At 37.4% G+C, this 20,332-nt stretch overlaps 2 protein-coding genes across 6 annotated transcripts; both read left to right on the top strand.

Annotated features, from left to right (window-relative positions):
* Positions 1-2,648: 2,648 nt before the first annotated feature.
* LOC103706355 lies at positions 2,649-13,338 on the top strand. Of its 5 annotated transcripts, none has more exons than XM_017842581.3 (8): positions 2,649-3,016; positions 5,625-6,022; positions 7,900-7,966; positions 8,860-8,951; positions 9,066-9,202; positions 9,575-9,703; positions 10,261-10,341; positions 12,911-13,338. In XM_017842581.3, the coding sequence occupies exons 1-8, from the start codon at positions 2,743-2,745 to the stop codon at positions 12,957-12,959; spliced, it is 1,227 nt and encodes a 408-aa protein (XP_017698070.1). In that variant the 5' UTR covers positions 2,649-2,742; the 3' UTR covers positions 12,960-13,338. The 5 variants fall into 5 exon arrangements, with proteins under 5 accessions (XP_017698070.1, XP_008788645.1, XP_008788643.1 ...); XM_008790421.3 differs by having other exon boundaries at positions 2,651-3,016; positions 9,039-9,202; XM_008790423.4 differs by lacking the exons at positions 10,261-10,341; positions 12,911-13,338 and adding an exon at positions 9,805-10,248 and having other exon boundaries at positions 2,650-3,016; positions 9,039-9,202.
* A 2,406-nt stretch (positions 13,339-15,744) lies between these two features.
* Positions 15,745-19,231, top strand: LOC103706354. Its single transcript, XM_008790420.4, has 4 exons — positions 15,745-15,860; positions 16,851-17,745; positions 18,239-18,460; positions 18,828-19,231. The coding sequence occupies exons 2-3, from the start codon at positions 16,883-16,885 to the stop codon at positions 18,411-18,413; spliced, it is 1,038 nt and encodes a 345-aa protein (XP_008788642.2). The 5' UTR covers positions 15,745-15,860; positions 16,851-16,882; the 3' UTR covers positions 18,414-18,460; positions 18,828-19,231.
* The last annotated feature ends 1,101 nt before the right edge of the window (positions 19,232-20,332 follow it).

The following is a 20,332-nucleotide window of genomic DNA, read 5'->3' as shown; positions in this document are numbered from 1 at the left end:
CGGGACAGCTCTTCTTCGCCGTGCGTCTTCTTAGTTCGCTGTTGGTACCCAAAAAAAGCCCTCCACGCATAAGATATTTACGAAAATGGCTTCCTACAGGACGTGACGAGGCCTCTCAATTCGCGAAGCCTGTATCAGCTACTTCCTCCATAACAGTGAACATGATCTTTCTCGAATCAGCAACTATTTAATTAAGTGGGACCAACGATATGAGGTTGCGTATGAGTAAACGCTTTGTTACATATAGTATTTGCTGTTTGGTTCTTACGCTAATTGCTTTCGTACGTGACTCGAATGTGAGTCCGGTCACGTTGATTATATAAGTCCCAAATAAGTTACCAAACCTAACATTATCCGATGTGGCTTAAGATAGTTGGATAGTCGGGGTAGTCGGAAGCGCCATTCTCCAATGAAACGTTGAGAAGAAGCACTTTGGTACCAGAGTTGGGAGCGGAAGTTTTCATTGGTAAAGAACTTTGACTCGTTCGGTGCCTGTGATTGCCCCGCGAGAAAAGGTGGCGACGGTTTAGGAGAACGACGCCGAAGCGTGGCCGTACATTTTTTCCGGTTTTTTGTGGTGGGGCCAGCAGAAAGCGGGAGCAGGTGGGGCGGCGACCACGGTGTTTGGTGTTAGGAGCATGAAAGCGGATGCTGTTTCTAACTGAACATCTGGGTTCTTGTTGCGATGCTGGTTTTTTTTTTCTTTTCTTTTTTTTTTTTTGTTGTACCGGCATCTCACGAGTTGTGTGTAAGCCACGAAGAATCAAAATACATGGACTAGTCCCCATAGAATGGAGTCAGTGTCATTCCAAGAGAAGGCTCCGAAATGATGTGTTGCGAAGGAGGCGACCCAGTCTGCCGCACTGTTCACTTTTTGGAATACATGTACGACCTTAAATGAGTCAAGACTCTCCAACATGTAGCAAGCATCCCAAATTAGTAGGTGTAGATCTAGTCTGACATACCCACAACTGATCCACTCAACACTGTGGCCGAATTGTCCTCCAACAGAATCCACCGAGCCCCCAAGTGCACTCTAGCATGAACAAGGCCCTTCCACGCCGTACGCAGCTCTGCCACTAGGACAAACTCAACAAAAATGCGACGCCCTCTGTCGTAATCAGCCTGAGCTCCTGATCTCTGATCACAAAACCCACATCACATCTATTGTCGCCCTCTAAAATACTGCCATCAAAATTCATCTTAAGAAAACTAAGGGGTGGGGGCTCACATGATGCCATAGGTACCATCGCATTCTTTGGCCCTGCATGAGCCAAAAGGGAGCCCTATATGTCCCTATCATCCCCAGGTGTAATCTCAACTGCAGCGCTAGCCACCTCAGCTGCATATGCAAATGCTCTATCCACTATTGATCTCGGGTAAAAACGTCTGCCCTCAAATATTCCTGCATTCCTCTCCAACCTTGGTAAACCACATAAGCCCATACAATCCCCCTCTCTGCCCTGCTAGGTCTCTGGCTTGAACCCCTCAACTAGCATAGGAATGAGTCTCTAGAGGTGAAGGTCTGCTGATGGTTTAAAGCCAAGCCCCACACCTGAAGCACTCGTGGACACGTGAACAAGACATAGCTGATGGTCTCCTCCTCTCCCCGGGCACCCCTCATAATCGGCGTGAATCCGAACTCCTCTCCTAGTCAGGATCCCTCTAGTCGGTAGAATGCCTCATGCCACTTTTCACAAGAATAGAGCTACACGCGAATGTACCTATAGCCGCTAGATCCACCGTCCTTGCGATGCTGTTTTTGGTCTGGCTAGGTGGTTGGTTTGGAGGTCTTCTCGGTGTAACCGTGTTAACCTCGTTACTCTCACTCGGTGGAAGTCGGATTGGATAGGATCATATACACATTAGATCTAGATCGGATATAAAATTAATAAAAAATATATCAATTCTAACTCTATTCATTTATTAAATAAATTAAAAATTAAAAATTAAATCTAATTATTTTATTAAATAGACAATGTAATCTGATTTATAATAGATTAAATCAAATTAAATAAGTTAAAAAAAACTTAGATAAGTTGGGAGCAATCAAAGCCGAGTACACTAACCATCCTCAATACTGTCCGATGATGTTATCAAGCCGAACTGAATTTACTATTATAAGCTGCTGATTTGGGCGCTACATTCATCAGAAACAAAGCTAATTTACTTTTGCAATGATGTAACGGTAATCATGTTTTCTTCTTTGCATTTGCCTAGCATTGTACCCCAAAAAATAGAAACAGATACCCTAACCACTCTCAACCCCATGTCCCAAGTTTCTTTTCTTGGCTTTTGATCTACTCAACGAATAATTAATATAGGACTAAACATATGCCCGTCCAGATTTTTATATATTTTTTCCATTTAAATCTTGATATCCTTATCGGATTAAGAATTTAAATCTATTCAAATCTAATCATAAGTACCACAATTACACTACGATTGGGCTATAGTCAGTCCTAATAAATTTATGTTGCAGTGTCCCCAATCCATATAGATTATAGTTCGAATTTATTTTGATGCTATTTTTAACAATTCAATATTCTATCAAAAATACTAGCAAAAAAATGTTGTTTTAATTTTTGATACTATATAAATATCTAAAACCTATTCAACGAATAATCAATTTGCACACGCCGGGTCCTCACACCATCATCAAACACCGTACCAGCCGTCGGATCAATTCCGTCTACCAGAACTCTCCCCAAGAATATGTGCTCCTGAGATCGCGCTGGCGCGATGCGAGCCCCCCTCCTCCCTCACTGCCATCGATCCCCGTCGCCACTACACTCTCGGACGAGTAAAACCAAGCGGTCCTCCGCCGTTGCTGCGGCGGCGGGGATGGGGGGAGGAAGCGGGCGGGAAGGAGACTGGGAGTGCGGGGGATGCCGGAACCGCAACTACGCGTTCCGGTCCCTGTGCAACCGCTGCAAGCAGCCTCGCCTTTTGGTGGACACCAAGACCCCTGCCGACTCCAAGTGGCTCCCCCGCATCGGTGACTGGATCTGCACCGGTTCGATCACCTCCCTCCTCCTCTCGATTCCTCTCCCTATCTTTCTCTTGTTTACTCTATCGCTATCTTCAAGTTAATTTGGATTCAAAGAATGCTTTTTTCGTTTCGTAAGTAGGGTGGAAGTGCCTCTTGCTTTTTACTGGAGTTTACTATTGCTTTTTGGTTGGCAAATGGCTTACGTTAGTGTAAGATGTGAAAAATGAGTGATTAGTTGAGGAGTCCACAAGAATCATGTGCCTCTCAAATTAGGATAGAGAATGATAAATGGGCGAGGATGAGTTTTTTTTTTTTTTTAGTTAGAAAATATGGCGGAGAGAAAATTTATGTTGGTGATGAATTTTATTTTGCTGGGCACCAGTTGCTACTTTTAGAGAGATCTTGGATTCTACTCCATAGCCACGGTAATTGATCTAGAGGTGTCCTAACCGATCTCATGGTACCAATAACTTCTTTCAATCTTCTATGGAGATTGATGGCTATGTTGCCTGCGCTTTTTTTGTTCCTCTCCTGTTGTTTTTCCTTCTTGGAATTGTGTTTACTGATTTATGAAAGGAGGAATAGCGGCTTAAGAGGGATTGAAACTCTGATTTTTAGGCATTATGTTGGAGGTTAAAGTAGTTGGAGTAATAGAGTGGAGTTGGATGGCGGGTTATTTGAATATGGGCAACCACAATATATCGGATTATGATTTGGTACGGAAATAAACTTCTGCTTGAGGAGCTAATGATATATATTTCTAGTATCGTGCATGTGTGGTGCACATGAAAGGAAGAATGGATGGTTGTGATTCCTCATTTGATTAAGAATGTTTTCTGTTATTCGTGTAACTCGATATAATAAAGCTTTAAGCATCCGTTGTTGGTGCTGTATTTGCTCGATGGTGGCTTAGTATGTGCTGTTCCATGCTCGTATTTGCATGCAACAATTCTCTGTGTCGCTATGCCTGTCGTGGTACATGCCTGGTGGCATGGCTGGAACTTTAATCTTTGCAATACATACACTCCAACTTTTGGGAGGTGCACCTTCTTTTTTCTCCCCGGTAGATTGAGAACTAAATTAAGGAAGGTGTCTTAATTAAAGATTAATCTACAAGTGGGAGAGTGGTGGGATGTGTGAAGAGACTTTTGGTCTCTAGATTTATATTAAAAAGAAAAGGGCAAAGTCGGATGCCAAGTGAAGCAGGACTAAAAAAAAATGTCAAATTATATATTAGTATAGATACAGTGACAGGCACCATATTGGGATTTAGCATAGTTTATTGCTGCTGTCGATGGGCCATTGTTTCAAGACCCTGAGTTGACCTTCACAATCTGACATTGGTTAACCGCATATGCACATAATTTATATGCAGTTTTTGGTATTTTGCTGACTTTAGTTATTTTGCTTTCAAGACCAACTCCCATATTCCTCTGATCTTTTAGAAGTCATTTTATTTTATAGCAAATGCTTGTTTAAGTTCTTGTATGAGTGGAAGAAATCTAAGAATGTCTGAATGTTGTTTCTCTTGGTTAATAGATTTACAGATGGGAAGGCAACTAATGTTGTGTAACTTAAATGTCTCCATTGTTTGAATAAATTAAAAATTGATGGCTGTTGCTGTTTATCTCACTTCTCTCAGTTCTCTGGGAGAAAAGCACGCTAGCTCTGAGTGGTTGCAGAAAAAGCTGGTTCAATGATGCAAAGTCATTGTCATTCGCACATCTTAAAACCTCTGTTTTGGACCAAATGTTCTTGTACTTTGCTATTAAATAAATCTAATATATCAGGTTTCCCAGACAAAAAATTTCTTTCTAATTGCCCCTTGCTGTTCATCTGAAATATTTTACTCTAAAGATGTTAATGGTTGCACTGTAGACAAGGGCTCTGTATGTAGCATTGGCATTCAAGAACATTCTGTTTCTTTAAATGCGCTCATTGCTTCTGTAAGGAAGTAATCTTGTTTTATTCTACAAATGTTGTTCTAACACCACTGGACTGTTGGAAATAGTTTCAAGTCATATGGTCCCACTCACAGAAGGATGTAACTATTACATGGTATAAAATTCATGGTTAATATTGCATGTGTTGGTAATAGCAGCCTGATTTCTGATTGAAGGAGCAGTGAGCGACATGGCTGTTAGTTTGTGATCCATTATGTAGAATTTTCTTAGAATTGATTTTTTGGGAAACTGATTACTAATTATTTCAAGTTTGCCAATATGGAAACTGGAGTTTGGTTTTACTGCATTTTGTGGTTTTTTTTTTTTATTTATGTGTTTTTTTTTTACGTCTGTGATAGTTCTTGATGGAAATATCATGATGTATTCTAAGTTTGGTTGCATAGTGTTGTTGCTGGCAAGTCTATCAGCAATTCAAGTAATGGATCAACCCAAATCTGTTAATCACAAAATACTCCAACCTGGATTCTTGCTTGCAAGTCTATTTTACTTCAAGTTGAGATAAGGAATTTTCTATAAATTTCGTGATGCCTAGAGTCTGTCCGTTTGTTTTCTATGTGCTTTAGTCTGGTATGGTTGGTTGGCACTATGTTTATTAGATGCTCTGTTCTTGCTGGCTGCACCTTTGGTTGAGTCTGGGTTTGGGTTTGTATGCCAAATGGATTCAATAGGTTGCAGTAACAACAATTATGCATCCAGAGAAAAGTGTAAGAAGTGCAGCCAATCAAAGGAGGAAGGGGCATTGCCAGCAGTTGCAATGCCTGGAGTATCTCTCCCAACTTATGCACAATGTTTTGCCGGAGTTCAGGAACTACATCAATCGAAGATAAATTTTGGGATTACAAGAAATCCTGTTATTCATTCATTTCCACCAAGTTCTGATTGGTCGTATGGGGGACCTGATATATATGGGCTTCAGTCTGCTCCCAGCTGGTCCTTAAATGGCAGTAGTGGAAGTGAATATTCATATCCAAGCAACAGAAAGCAGCTTCCTGTGGTTCCTAAAGGATGGCGAGATGGTGACTGGATATGTAACTGTGGCTTTCATAACTACTCATCCCGTACACAGGTAACCTTTTTCCACTCAGTTGACATATTTACATCAATGGCTTGCTCGTATTCTAAGTGTCACGGTCTTGTATGGCCTCTGATACAGTCTGTTTTTTTTTTAAAAAAAGAATTAATAATGGTCCAAGTGTTATACAAGTATCCTTTTCATTATTTTGGAGAAGATGATCGAAATATTTCCATGAGTAAATTATTATGTAGTTGTAATTCATAGAAGGATTTAGTGACTTCGTCTTCATTGATTTGTTGAGGTCTCTGATCATTTTTGTCTTATTAAAGCATGAAATAGCTCTCTTTACAAATGTCCATCGGTCATCTATTCATATTGCTACTTTTGATAAACAAATTCATTCCTTAACATTGAAACTAACTAGGATTTGGGTTCCAGACTCCAAACCCTCTGGGTGTTAGTTTAAGATTTGCACCACATTCGCGTACGCATCATGCTTTGTTTGGGATGCCGCACTATGCAATTTATTAGCACTTTGTATTTGCTGTTTCTGGAAGTTGCTAGCCACAGAGTAATATACATTATTTTGATTGTATGAATCAAACAGGCATGTATGGAATTTCAAGCTAAAGTGAAACTAGCAGACATTTCTCAGTGGTCTTATACTTGAATGTGATTGCACTTGATGGAAATGTTAATCTATGGATGTTCTCTTTGTCACTTGATTATATTCATTATTAAATATAACTAAATTTATATTTGTTATTTTACAACCTTTTCTGTCAACATGATATGAAAATTTACTCAAATTTGTGGAACAACTCATCATTTGTAAAACATATACTAACAAGCATATTGGTGCATACATGTGTGTGCATGATGAACACCCACCCCACCCCACCCCCCCACCCCCTGCAAAGCAGAAGAAAAAGAAAAATCACTCAGCTCTCACTGCATGCACACATAATAAATACTTGCATACACATGCAAATGTTGTAATCTGTTCTCCTCGGTTACTGAAGTGCATCTTCCCCCGGAAATTCAACTTTGGTGGAGCTTTAGATTTTGGTAAATGATGGATAGAGCAGGAATTCTTGTCAAAGATGTCAGCTGATTTGTGCTGGGTTTACACCAATGATGGTGGAAACTTTTGATATGGCTGAACTGGAAGGAGCATGCATAGGAATGGTGATTAACTTGATCTTTAAGGAAAGATTGTTGATTATCTGCAGTCTCCTGTTTGAGGGCATTGATTCTTGGTGGAGGAAGATGTTACAGATCTACTTAATGGTTGGTTAAGAGACACCTGGCATTGGAGAATCCTATTTCATGGAAGAAAAATGTTTTCCTTTGATCTTCTTGTGCTGGTTAGAATAATAATAAGAACTGTCTAATGTGCAGTGATGTAATTATTTAATTGTCTCTATATTAACCTCTCCACCCCAACCTCTTCCCCATACACACTAAAAGAGGGAGGAAAGATATTGAACTCCTCGCTACCAATCTGATTATTGAGAATCTTCCATATTTCAAAAACATGGATCTTTGTTCCATAGGACCAAAAGTGAAAATAAGATCATTAGCTTGGCACTTTCAACCTAGTATTGTGAACTTGCCAATTTCAATGGGACTCCATGTACTTACTATAGGTGGGTTTCCAAGGATGTAGGAATTGTATACATATAGATAACATATATGCGTGTGCATATAGGTAGATATGCATGTATGTAATTGCAAAGCCTCAAATACACTTTTTTTCATTAAATGTTTATGAATAAAATGGGTTTTTTAAATTTACCAAAAAAGAGCTTTAAGTTTTGTCTTAAGCATTCAGCACGTTGGGGATGCTATACTGTTTCTTTAATGCTTTAAGCTTTCCATCTTCTACAAATTATATACCTGATCTTGATTTCTTCTTTCTTCTGCAGTGTAAGAAATGCAATGCACCTGTATTGTCTGGTGTTACTTCTTCAGCACCGAGTTCAGCAGTTTCAGGTGCATTTCCAAGAAATGCAAATTCTTCTTCATTAATTTTGGAATTAAATGATGTTTAACTCATTATGGGGTGGCAGGCTGTTTCTCATTGATGATTCTTTGATCATGTTGTTATATATAATGTCTCTTCAGACTATCAGAGGCATGCCATCTGGTTGGTTGGAGAAACATGATGCACCCCATTAAGACTGTTCTTTTTCACTATCCTTTGTCATCCTTTTCATTTCTCTCCTTCTGCCATATTTTTAGTATAAGCTCTAACTTAGATTGAGACAGATGGGGGTTCTGCATGCTCACAAAAATATAAGAAGAACCTTCCAAAAAGCAATTGCAAACCTGAAGAGTTCTCTACTTTGCTGCACTATTCATTGATTATGTGTGAGACACTAATGGTTTCTATATCCCTGTTGATTTATTTGCAAAGTCAATGAGAGCATGTTGCTTCTAAAGCTTTTACCCCGCTGTTGCTATCATCTTTATAGTTGTTTCCTTTGCAGCTATTCTTTATCCATTTTCATTTGTTTATTTAGTCTAGTAACACCAGATGCAAGACAGATACGTGAACTGGTTATGATGCATTGTACTATATAGGTAGAGACGTGCACACAGATGTATAATCTTATGGAGAAAAGGATATCTGCTGATTCTCTTCATCAGAGCAGACTATGATGCTCAATTAATTATATATCATGTTGTTTGATATGGATTCTTGTTCTCCATGGCAATGTTGAGTTTACCTCTAAAAGTTACGGATTTGTGTAAATGGTTTCCTATGGGTTGATTCTGGTCCATGTGATGAATGTCATCCTTAAAATTGCTACTTTCTGCAAGGACTCTTGATTCTTTTAAACATGTATCCTAGTATGGTGATATAATAGAAACTGTTTATCCAGCTTTGAGGACAAAACGATTGGCGTCAGAGGAGCTTGTTACTGACTGGGATAATAAAAGGCTGAATGCAGGAGACATAGATAGTCATTTTCTGGTAAGTTTATTATTTAACAAACTAGTTATTGCTGTTGTATCTTGGATGAAAGTTTACAGTTTTATCTTCTGCTTTTGGAAATACAAGACAAGTGAGCAGCAGCATTCATACCAGGGTTTCAAGCAACCGGTAGCATCCAGTTATGATCAAACACTCGGAATGTATGCTAAATATTCCAGTTTGCTGACACCATCAATGGAAGTAAATGCACAGTCTGCACAGAGGGCAGTGCCTACACTTCTAGGAAAAGGGTGACAATGACTTCCTTTCTGCTGCCACATATATTGAAATTCTGTTTCTGTTAAGCTGTTACGCGATTCTTCTTGATTATCTACTGGTTTACAAGGCAGAATTGATTGATATGATGCTATTGGTAGATATAACTTTTCATTTTGGTCAAGAGGTATTTTGGGAACAAACAGTTAAGCTTTTGATTTCTCTTTTCCAGTTTTTGTTTCACAAAATTCTTCTGCTAATTATTTCATTATTTTGACACAGTTATTTGGAAATGCCGGTGCTATCTGCATTTTCATATAAGTTAACATTTCTTTCACTTTATAGTTATATGTTTTCAGTCATCTTATTCATTGATTTGCACTTGATCATCCTATTTTGACATCAAGGTATCATGAAATTGCATTGACTGGATGGATATGCATAACTGCAGCCACTAGAAGCTTAGTGGTGTCTTATATTCTGAAGTTGGTCGATTTTGTTTGGAATATACTGGCCATTTTGGAAAACTTCATGAAGTACGTACATAAATTGTTCTTCGTGTTTGCACCATTTGAAGTATTTAGCCCTCAGTCTACAAACACCACATTTATTACTTCACTTTAAGCCCATTTTACAGGCATAGTTGATGACTATAAGCTTCTAGTGCTGTGTTAAGTGATGCATGACCAAAAGGCATGCTGAAGTTGATCCGAAACAATGCTTATATTCAAGGTTTGCTGTCTCAGTACCGGACCTCGTATCGATGCCATACTAGCACAGTGTCGGTACAATACGGTATAGAATTTTTTTGGCGTACCGAATGTTGGTACACCACTCGTACTGGATACCGATACCGAACCGGTACAATACGATATGCCCTGTACCGCCCGGTTTGGGCTGGTACAGCATACCATATTTATATTGCTACTTTGCATGTGTTGGTTGTGTAGTATGAGCCTGTTATTCTCTTCCTAATTTATCAGAGTCCTAGTTACTGCAAATGGAACTGGTTAAGAGTTAAGACTAGGCATGCTAATTAATTCTTGCTCTATTTTAATCTTCTTGTATTATTTATTAATTTGGTTCTTATCAGGGCAAAACAATGGCGTGAAGGGGACTGGATGTGCAGTAAGTGCAATAATCACAATTTTTCATCTCGTTCTTATTGCAACAGGTATTATTTTGTTTTGCAAATGCTCTATAAGATTGTAGAAAAGCATGGTTTAAATGTGTGAACATTTTGTTCATTTATGAACAACATATAGTAATCTAGTTTACTTTAGCAAATGGTTTTGCAGCCAAACAACAATATATACCATAATCAGTACTGATGGATGAGTTAGTTTAATGAACTGATCTGTCTTGCAGCTAAATATTAGTTATAAAGTTATGAGTCTTTGCTGTTCTTCAATTTGATCATAAACTCTTAAGCTATCTATGAACAAGGGCTCTTGAACTCTTCTTTCATATGTGATTATCTGTCCGACAGCATGTTCTCACAGTAAAGTCTATGTATTCATATTCTCTTTAAAATTAAACAACTAAAAGTAAATTCCCTCAAAGTGTAGAAAAAAGCCAGTTTCACATGATGGTAACAAACTAACAACTAAAATACAGATACCAGTAAAATAATTTTTGAAAAAAATGAATGAAAAGTTGACAATCAAGTAAGTTACATGTCCATTCTTGATGAAGAACAGTACATTACACTGTATCTTACGAACAAGATGATTGGATCCTCAGAGTTAGAACAAGTTAAATTTTTGGGAATAACAAACTATGATCAATGGTCAATAATTAATCCTCGCAATGCATTATGCTGTTTTAGATTTTACAGTAACTGACCTCGAATCAATATGAAATTCAGACCTGGGCAAATTAAATTTCAGAACATCAAATATTTACAACCACTGAAATTTAGTATTTTCTTCCTCCAGTCTCTCTTTCTTGTACAGATGCTACAGGGATCACATATTGTGCCAGTTAGAGGATCAGTTTCTAGTGCAATCTATATAGTGAAGGAACCATCATTTTTCCAAATAAGGATCGCTTCTGTAGTTTATGAGGCCCCTTAGAAGGAACCACGGTTATTACAATTTGGAGGGAAAGAGTGTTAAGGCAATGAAGACAACATAATTAATATACATGTTCAATGTGTAGTCTGAAAGCGAATCCTTGGGGAATTTGACTACACGAAAGCAGTTTGGATTGGCAATGAATTTGTTTATCTTTTGATCTGGATTGTGCACTGCCAGGCGGGGGGTTGTATCTGTTTCTTAAAACTAATATCTGCATCCTTTATTTTGGAAAAGAGTGTTATTAACTTTGTGCAATCTGTCTTAGCTGGCTTATGAGGGTGTACAATACTTTGTTTTTCAGGACAGGACTTTGTCCTTGTCTTTTTGACTGTTTTCCTCCTCTGTCTTCTTAGCTGCTTCTTCTTTTTTTTAATGAAATTTTCTTTGGCTTCTTAAAATGTTCTTTTATCATGCTTGTCCCATCTTTGGTGAACTTATGGATTCTTTCAGTGTTGAATTTTTATCCTTCAATATGAGTAAAGACATTCGATTGCTCTTAAGATTAAGTACATAAGACTTCCACCCCCCCCCCCCCCCCCCCCCCCCCCCCCCCCCAAGTTGAATTTTTATCCTTCAATATGAGTAAAGACATTCGATTGCTCTTAAGATTAAGTACATAAGACTTCCACCACCCCCCCACCCCCCACCCCCACCCCCCCAAAAAACAACACATCCCCCAACCCAAAAAAGAGAAAAGGTTAAGTACATGTGATGGTGTTCCAATTAACCCATTCATTTAGAAATATAGAAAGGGGTTTTTCATGGCCTTGCTTGCATATTTATAAGAAATATTTTTCTTTTCCACTGAAAAGGTTTTCCATTCAAGTATTTTACACAGTTCTTGATCCATGGGTAGAAGGGGAGAATATGAACGTAACAAACCATCTGTAATCTAATTGCTTCTGCCATAAAAAAATTAAAATAACCTTTTAAATTTTTATAATATACCATCCTTTAGAGCCATTTCTTCAGCAATCATCACATATCGCTGACAGTAATTATGTAATTTGTCCATATGCATGATCTGTTCAGCTCATTTGTTGGATATTCATTACTTTTATCTTTTAGCCTATTTGTCATCATCTATTTGGCATGCAACAAGTTCAGACTTTATCATCCTTCCCAGAATTCTAATTCAAATTTAGATAGTTCAAATATGTCCTATCTTATCGTTCATGTGCAATGCATGTGCCTGGCAATAGCAGGTATGACGTGAGATATCTAGTTTAGCATCAAATATGCAACAGAAAATACAATAACACATCCACCGAAAAGCTGTACATCTGTGATTTAGTTTTCATTCCATGAAGTTTGATTAGAGGTTTTCTTCTTTTTTTTGTTACAGAATTTTTAGACAGCTCTTTGGGCATGAATTATCAAGCTTGTAATTCATAAGTATTCTTTTTTCTGTTTTTTGTTTATGTAGCATCCACAATTAAGCAATCATTGCATGCTAGTTCATAGTGTCTAGATTTGAGACATCTTTTCAGTCTTCAATTGCCTTATTCACCATCTGTTACCACCCTGATATTATCAATTAGATATTAACTGATAATTGATCCTGATTGCTTACCATTGCCCTTCGATTTCATTGTGCTAGTCCAATATTCTGAGTCCAATTATTCAACTGGTGGATTGGTGATGCTAAATATTTTTCTCATGCAGATGTAAAACTCAGAAAGAAGTTGCTGTGCACTCTGGAGGTGTTGGGTAGTATAGATGAAAACAGAGCGTTTCACATAGTTACTGATCTATGGTGCCTGAAACTTCCTCTCTTTTCGCTGCAGCAGAGCAAATCTTCCTTTCTTTTGTTCACTGGCATGCTTACTAATTGGTCTTAGAACCTATTGATGATTGGTCTCGACACCAACCTGACGGGAAGAAAACCATCGGATGAGAAGCAGGTTTTTCTCTAGTGCTGAATAAAAATGGACTGATGTGCTTATTTTGGTTGGAAACCAATGTGCCTAGTTTTGTTTGTTTTCTTAAGTTACAAAATCGTGCATCTTCTCTTGGCTGATTTCAACAAATATATGCTAGAAGGATATGAGTTCTTAACTGAAGTTGTATCATGGCTGTGATTATGAGGATTATGCTGCATATCTGCTAGTTTTACAAAGTATTATCCGGCATGCCGTAGCCAAAATTGCCAAACTCCAGCTTCATCTGCATGCCTTTTGATGTATAACATGGTTTAAAAAAGTATTCACTGTAGGTTATGCATGTATATCGTGAAGCTAATGGGGCGGCCGACTGGATGGCGGTATATATAGCGAGTCACTTAGGAGGCACCCTGTGGACTGGAGAAGGAATCTTTTGTTTTTCGATTCTATTGGGTGTATTCGTACTCGTGATGTATGAAATGCCCGTTTTAGCTTGAAAAAAAAAAAGAAAGAAAGGTACTCACTGTAGGCTAGCCCATGGTTCACTTTAAAAATGGAATCTCCACTTGAAGGAGAAAACAAAAGGAATTTGGGATAAGGCTTAGATAAGCTCCCATGTTATGTTGGAGAAGGTTTATGTTCTTCTTGTGCTTCTGTAAAATATAAAAACTCCAAGGATAGCAACAAAATCGAAAAGCAAAGGGAAAATAAGAGAGGGAGAAGTAGAAGCTCATGTAGCATCTCGTTCTCCTGCTTCACCACTAAATTGGAAGTTATGTAAGAAAGGTAGGTTTAGCTCATGTTTTTGTATAACCTTTTTGTATTATTGCAAGAGTTGCTAAATCGGATAAAAAAGAAATAGGTTTTGCCCGGTAGGCTATGTACGAGACACGAGTATTAACTCAACTTAATTAAACCTTAATCTCAGATAGACTCAAGTATTATATAACTTATATTGCCTGTCGATTGTAATAATGTAAGAATTGCATCAATAAACAATTCTAATCGCAGCATAGCACGAGGGAAGCTTTTGTTGAAATCCAAACAAACAATTCAAGGCGCAGCATAGCACGAGGGCTTGTTAAAAAAGAATTATAGGTCAAATATTTTATGTAAGAATAATTAATTTAGTAACATAAAAATGTTCTACAACTCATAAATGCAAAAATAGAAAAGTTGCAGCTCAGGTGTCCTTCGATATTACTTTGTTTTTCTTTTTTAAAAAAACAAAATATTATTTTTTATTTTATTCTAGATTTTTAAATATAGATGTATTTGGTATAGTTAATTATTTTTACAATATAAATACAATAATGGTGGCTGAGGTAATGGCAAAGGTAGGTAAGATTGTAGTTATCATAGTGGTGGGGGAGGCAACAATGGTTGTGGATGCATTAATGATAAGGTGATTGGAACAAGAATAGTAATTGCAGTGGCAACATGGTAGAGACTATAATAACAAAGACAATATGGCGGGGGCACTGGGATAAAAATGTAGTGGTTCTAGTGGTGCTGCTGGCGACGATAAATCGACGACAGTAACAATAATAGAGATGGTACCGACAACAATGGTGGTGATAGAAATGACTGCGATGACAATAATGATTGTAATGATGGAGATGATTGCGATGGTAGTGGCAGCTTTAGCAGTAAAGACGAGTGCGATGATGATGGAGACAATTGCAGTGACATTGGTGAAAGTAATAAAAATAAAATTTTTTATTTTTATTTTTTATAAATAATAAAAATAAATTTTAAATAATAATAATAACAATAACAATAATAATATCAAACATATTTTATTTTGATTTTTATAATTTTATTTTTAAAAATTAAAATAAGAAATTAAAGAAGATGCCAAACATGCTCATGTAATTTTTATTTTTTTATTTTTTATATTGCTTTGGTTTGTGATTTTTATGATACCAAGCATTACGTGCTGAAAGTCACCCATTGGTCATTAATGAGATCAAGTTTACCGCACTCGCTGGGGATTAGCAGAATAATACCAGAGCCCCCCGTGACACCATATTTCCTACTCTACGATGCTAATCCCCAACTTCCCCAACATGCCGATGATGAGTGGCACTACGTTTTTCTCATTTTAGCAAAATCAAAATTTTTTATTTAATGATAAATATTTTAGTTAAATTGAATTCTCCAATAATATTTATATTACTCAAGGGCCACCAGCTGAGTAATAATTTTTTAATATATTTCAGTTAACATGTCGTCTTATGGATAGGTTTGTTTTCGCATGTATTTCGGAAAATAAATAGTATAATTAGCTGGATTGTCTTTTTTACTACACATCCCTCGAATTTTTTTTTGAAAAAATATTAAGCCTCTTCTATTTTTTTTTTTTTTTTTTGTCGCATTCCTCATGTTGGCTCTTACGGTTGTATTCATGTGCATATGCTGTGGGACACCGTTGTAATATATATATATATATATATATATATATATATATAAAATAAAACCCTAAAATATTTTAAATAACATATCTTGAAAATATTTCGTTTGCATATCTTTAAATAAACAATATGTTATTTTATAAAAAATATGTTATTTAATATTCTGATGTCATGTTTAGTTCATTATTGGGGGTAAAATGGTCATATCTCATCCCCACTCAGCTCACCAAACCAAAAGAATAAAATAAAAGAGAAGCGGAGCTGCGGAAGGGAGAAGGCGACGGCAGACCGACGCCTCCGTCTTCCTGCAATCCCAAGGTACCAATTTCCGAATCCCCAGGCTTGTTTTCATTCCTTTTCCCCTTCCAATCGATCGTTTTCTTGTTCAATGTTGGAAATCGTCATAAAACTAGGGCTAGTGTTTTATGAATTCAAGGGTTTCTCTGTAAGGAAATAGTTTATAGCTCTTTAGATTTTGGAATGGGGTAATGCGGAGCTATCTGGACTGATTAGGGTTTATAGGTTTTCATTCGATGTTTAGGAGTTCCCAAATTGTCATCTTTCATCGTTCTTAATTGATTATATATGGAGTTTTTGTTTTCATTTGGTAATTCTAATTCATATTCTCTCTGGCTCTATGGTTTTCTTGCTTAGTTATGTCTTAATGAGAAATTATTTTATTGAAATAAGAGTGTTGAGTAGAAGGTCTTAATGCCCCTTGATTTTATCTTTCTTTTTTTCCCCTTTATGCTGTTTTTTAATGAGCTGGTACGAAAGCCTTTTCTTTTCCACTCAAATACATGCTTAGGTGCTGTCTATTGATCTATCTTTTGTTCTTCATACAAACATGTACATTGACATTAGGTTTGAGTGTGTATCTAAATTGTTGCATGATCAATAAGGGTGAAGCTTGTGCTAACTTTGGATGTAATTCAACAATTTTCACTGGAGTTTTAGTGGGAATTATTGACATTATTCATAGTCCTCAAATTGTCTAGTGAACGTAATTCATAAAACAACTGATGATTAGATACAAACATTTTGACTTGAGTCTTTCTTCTTTCTTTTACATACTAAAGAAAGCTTTTGACCTGCCCATTAGGCTCCTTGTCTTCATGACTAGAATTTCTATGCTGTACGTCTGACTCTAGTACTTGGTTTCTGTGCATTTTTTCTCTCTGTTAATGTCAATAAAGATCATTTATTAAATGGGTATTAGTAAAGTTTAATTAATAGAATGTATATTCAGCCATTCCTTTCTCTCTTTGATTATTTTATTATCTTAATTGATCATTATCTCTTGTTCAGACTGTACCTGTGCCACAACATAGAAAGAGGCTATGGAGAATGAAGTTGAGGATAGGGAGTTGTTGACCCTGAAGAGTCAGCTCAATGAGACAAACATCACTTGGAAGCAGGAGTTGGAGAGGCATCAATCTCAAGTTGAAACTTTACAAGAAAAACTTTTGGAGGTTAAGGCTAACATCCAATGTTCTGAGGATGAAGTGAACAAAGAGTTAGAATTTCTTTGGCGCAGAGTCAAAACTACCACAACATTGCTGACCTACTTGAAATCAAAGGCGAAAATTATTTCTGTTCCTCATTTAGCCTATGCTTCATGTGGGATTAAACATCAAGAGGGGGTAGGGTTTATTGACAAGCATGGCATACCATTATCTGGTTGGTCTAAGGATATTGATCTTTCTTCTTTTGAAAGTTCAGACGAGGAGATGCATTTGGCAGGTACCATTGACCTCGGATCTGTTGATGCTAATGACAGAGCCTATATTGGCAACATATTGAAGTTAGTTCATGTTGTAACGGATGTTATGGAATCTCTTGTTAAGAGGGTTATAATGGCAGAAAATGAAGCTGCTACTGAAAAAGAACAAGTGAAGTTTGGTTTGGAAGAAATTAAAAAGAAAACACTCCAAATTGAGAGCCTGTCGGCAAAAGTTGAAGAGATGGAGAAGTTTGCAGTGAGTACAAATAGTGTTTTGAATGAAATGCGGCAGAAGGTTGAAGATATGGTGCAAGAAACATCTAGACAAAGACAACGGGCTGCAGAAAATGAACAGGAGCTTTGTCGTTTGAAGCAGGATTTTGAGTCACTGAGATCCTATGTTAGCAGTCTCATCAGTGTTAGAGAAACCCTTCTTTCATCAGAGAAGCAATTTCAGACAATTGAGAAACTTTTTGACAGGTTACTTTTGTTGTATACCTTGACCCAGAGTTACTATTTTAAACATTTAGAGACATAAGAGTTAAATTTTAGCTGGAATCCAGCATAACAGAACCCAACATGACAACCTAAATTTGATCCATCTTGATTACTTACAAAAATTTGCTCCACAACCAAAATTTTGAACTTATGTGCATCATCCATGAACATAAAACTTTTGAAGGCAAGAGCCTAGAAAGGATCTGCCCTATAATGCATGGATATCTGTCCTTTCTGTCTGAGTTGTAATGCAAAATTAACGTTACAATTACACTAATTTGCATAACTGTTGTTTTTCTAATTGTGTGTGTTCCCGAGCACCTATTCATCCATAGGCTATAAATAAATGTCAAAAAGGCATATATTAACTACATTTGTCCATATTTATTTTTTAATTTTGTGAAAAATAAATTTATCTGGAAGTTGGAATGCACAGGATAATTTTATGACAGATTCAAATTGTTGCATGGAACAGGCTAATTGCCAAGACCACTCATCTGGAGAATGAGAAGATGCAGAAAGAGGCTGAAGTTCAGAAGCTCATGGAGGAGAATGTTAGTCTGAGAGCTTTGTTGGACAAGAAGGAGGCACAATTGCTGGCCATGAATGAACAGTGCAAGTTCATGGCATTGAATAATTCTAGCATATAGTTCATCATTTACAATCCATTTTTCAAACCAAAGGCTGCCTTATAATGGTAAAGTTCCTTGCATTAAATTGGGCATTGGCTTTTTCCTTTGTAAGTAAGATTATTCCACTACTAGCAATTCCACATAAGGGGCTTACAGTTACTCAACCTGCATCTAATACATGAAACAAGAAGCATTGAAACTCAAAGTAGGAGTAGGTCTGCATGACAGATTAGGTCGTTTCTTATCAAAATTAATACCCTTTAATTCATTCATACAGTTTAAATCTTGTCGTATAGAAATATATTCCTGTTGTCATCCTTTATTTATGTGCTATGTGTTCAGGTATTATGCTTATAGAAAGGTTTGGTTTATAAACCTTTTTGACTCAAGTCAAAAAGTTCATGCCTAATCATCAGTTTTTTTATGACTTAGATTCACGGGAGGTGGAGAAGCAAGACAATCATTTTCGAGGATATATGGACATGCTTGTATTTATGTCTTGCCTTTCCTTTTCAATTGAATCTCAGATGGCTACTGAGTAGTTCTTAAACTTCTAAACCTTTGGAATAACATAAAACCTGCTGTCATTTGTTGAAGAAAACAGCCTACCTGAATTGTATAGTCTTCTGTTTGCTCTTGGGTTATGTGATGTGTCTGTATTATACCTAATAAGAAAAAGAAAAAAAGAGAAATCTTTATTTTCTGTTAGTTAGATCAATTTTTATTGATGTGTCCCATGTTGATATACCGTGTGCCGAATATAGTATGAGAACAGTGGAACCTTTTTGTGCAAGTTTTCAATGAAAGGTGTCCTGTAAATCATGTGGTTTTTCTTTCGAACTATGCTTTGTATGAAACCTAACTGTTCATTTACTGGTCATCTATGCAATTGTTGCTGGTTTTATATGGAAGGAACCGCAAAGATTCATTATCTTATCTCTGAACATTCTTAAAAAAGAATGCCTATTTGTGCTATTTATGTAATTTTCTCGCTATATTATTTTTACTTTTTTAATTTTAGTTGCCTTGTCGATGACAACTGTTAGCTGGCACTATTGCCCTGTATACTAGGAATCTGCATTATACCAAACAGGGTTTAATGCTGCTGGGCATTTTATTGTGGCATCATATGAAGATTAGAGAAAATGCCAACTGACCAGCTGGTAAAGTCTCATGGAGGTGTGCCAATGGGCTTTGGATCAATCCTGCATTCACCTAGGGTGGGTGTGCGTAGGATTTTCAAGGGAGGGATAGAAGGTGTCAATAGGCCAAGCTAGTTTTAGCATAGGGTTGGAAGCGCTTGCTTGAGCCAAGTCTAACATGAAACGAGTGAGAGAATGTTAGGTCCGAACTTGTCTCTAGTCTAGGTGTTTGTCGGGCTAGACTCGAATAGGTCCACTTTAGCTTTTACCAAGATTATGAGCCTAGGCCAAGGCCTCGTCCGCTGGTCCTGGCTCGAATTATTTGAAGCTTCAGCACATATGGAGCCTAGGTTAGGCATCAGGGCAAATCTGAGCTTGCATCTCCCAAATGCCATAGACTCAAGGCCTCTTGAGCCCATTGGCAATTCGAGATGGCTAACCCTGTTGTGGAGTCCATAAAATTCAAAAGAAAAGAAGAAACAACTTAGGATCATGTATTGTTGTCTTGCATTTTGAGGTTTCAGTTAGTTTTGTAGTGTTTCAGTCAAGGTTCACCGAACTGGTACTGACGCTTGTAGCAGCTGGTGACTGGTTCGATATGGTATGTGGACGTACCATACCGAGCTGGGGCATACCGAACGATGGGGATGGATAGGGAGGAAGAGAGAGAGGACGGAGGGAGAGAGAGGGGAGAGGGAGAAGGAGAGGAAGGGAGGGAGATGGAGGGGAAGAAAGAGAGAGGGGGGAGAGGGAGAAGGGGAGGGAGGGAGGGAGAGAGAGGGAGGGATGGGGGGG

The sequence above is a fragment of the Phoenix dactylifera genome, unplaced genomic scaffold (genome assembly GCF_009389715.1).
Source record: "Phoenix dactylifera cultivar Barhee BC4 unplaced genomic scaffold, palm_55x_up_171113_PBpolish2nd_filt_p 000298F, whole genome shotgun sequence".
NCBI lineage: Eukaryota > Viridiplantae > Streptophyta > Magnoliopsida > Arecales > Arecaceae > Phoenix > Phoenix dactylifera.
This window is presented reverse-complemented; position numbering and strand designations above follow the sequence as displayed.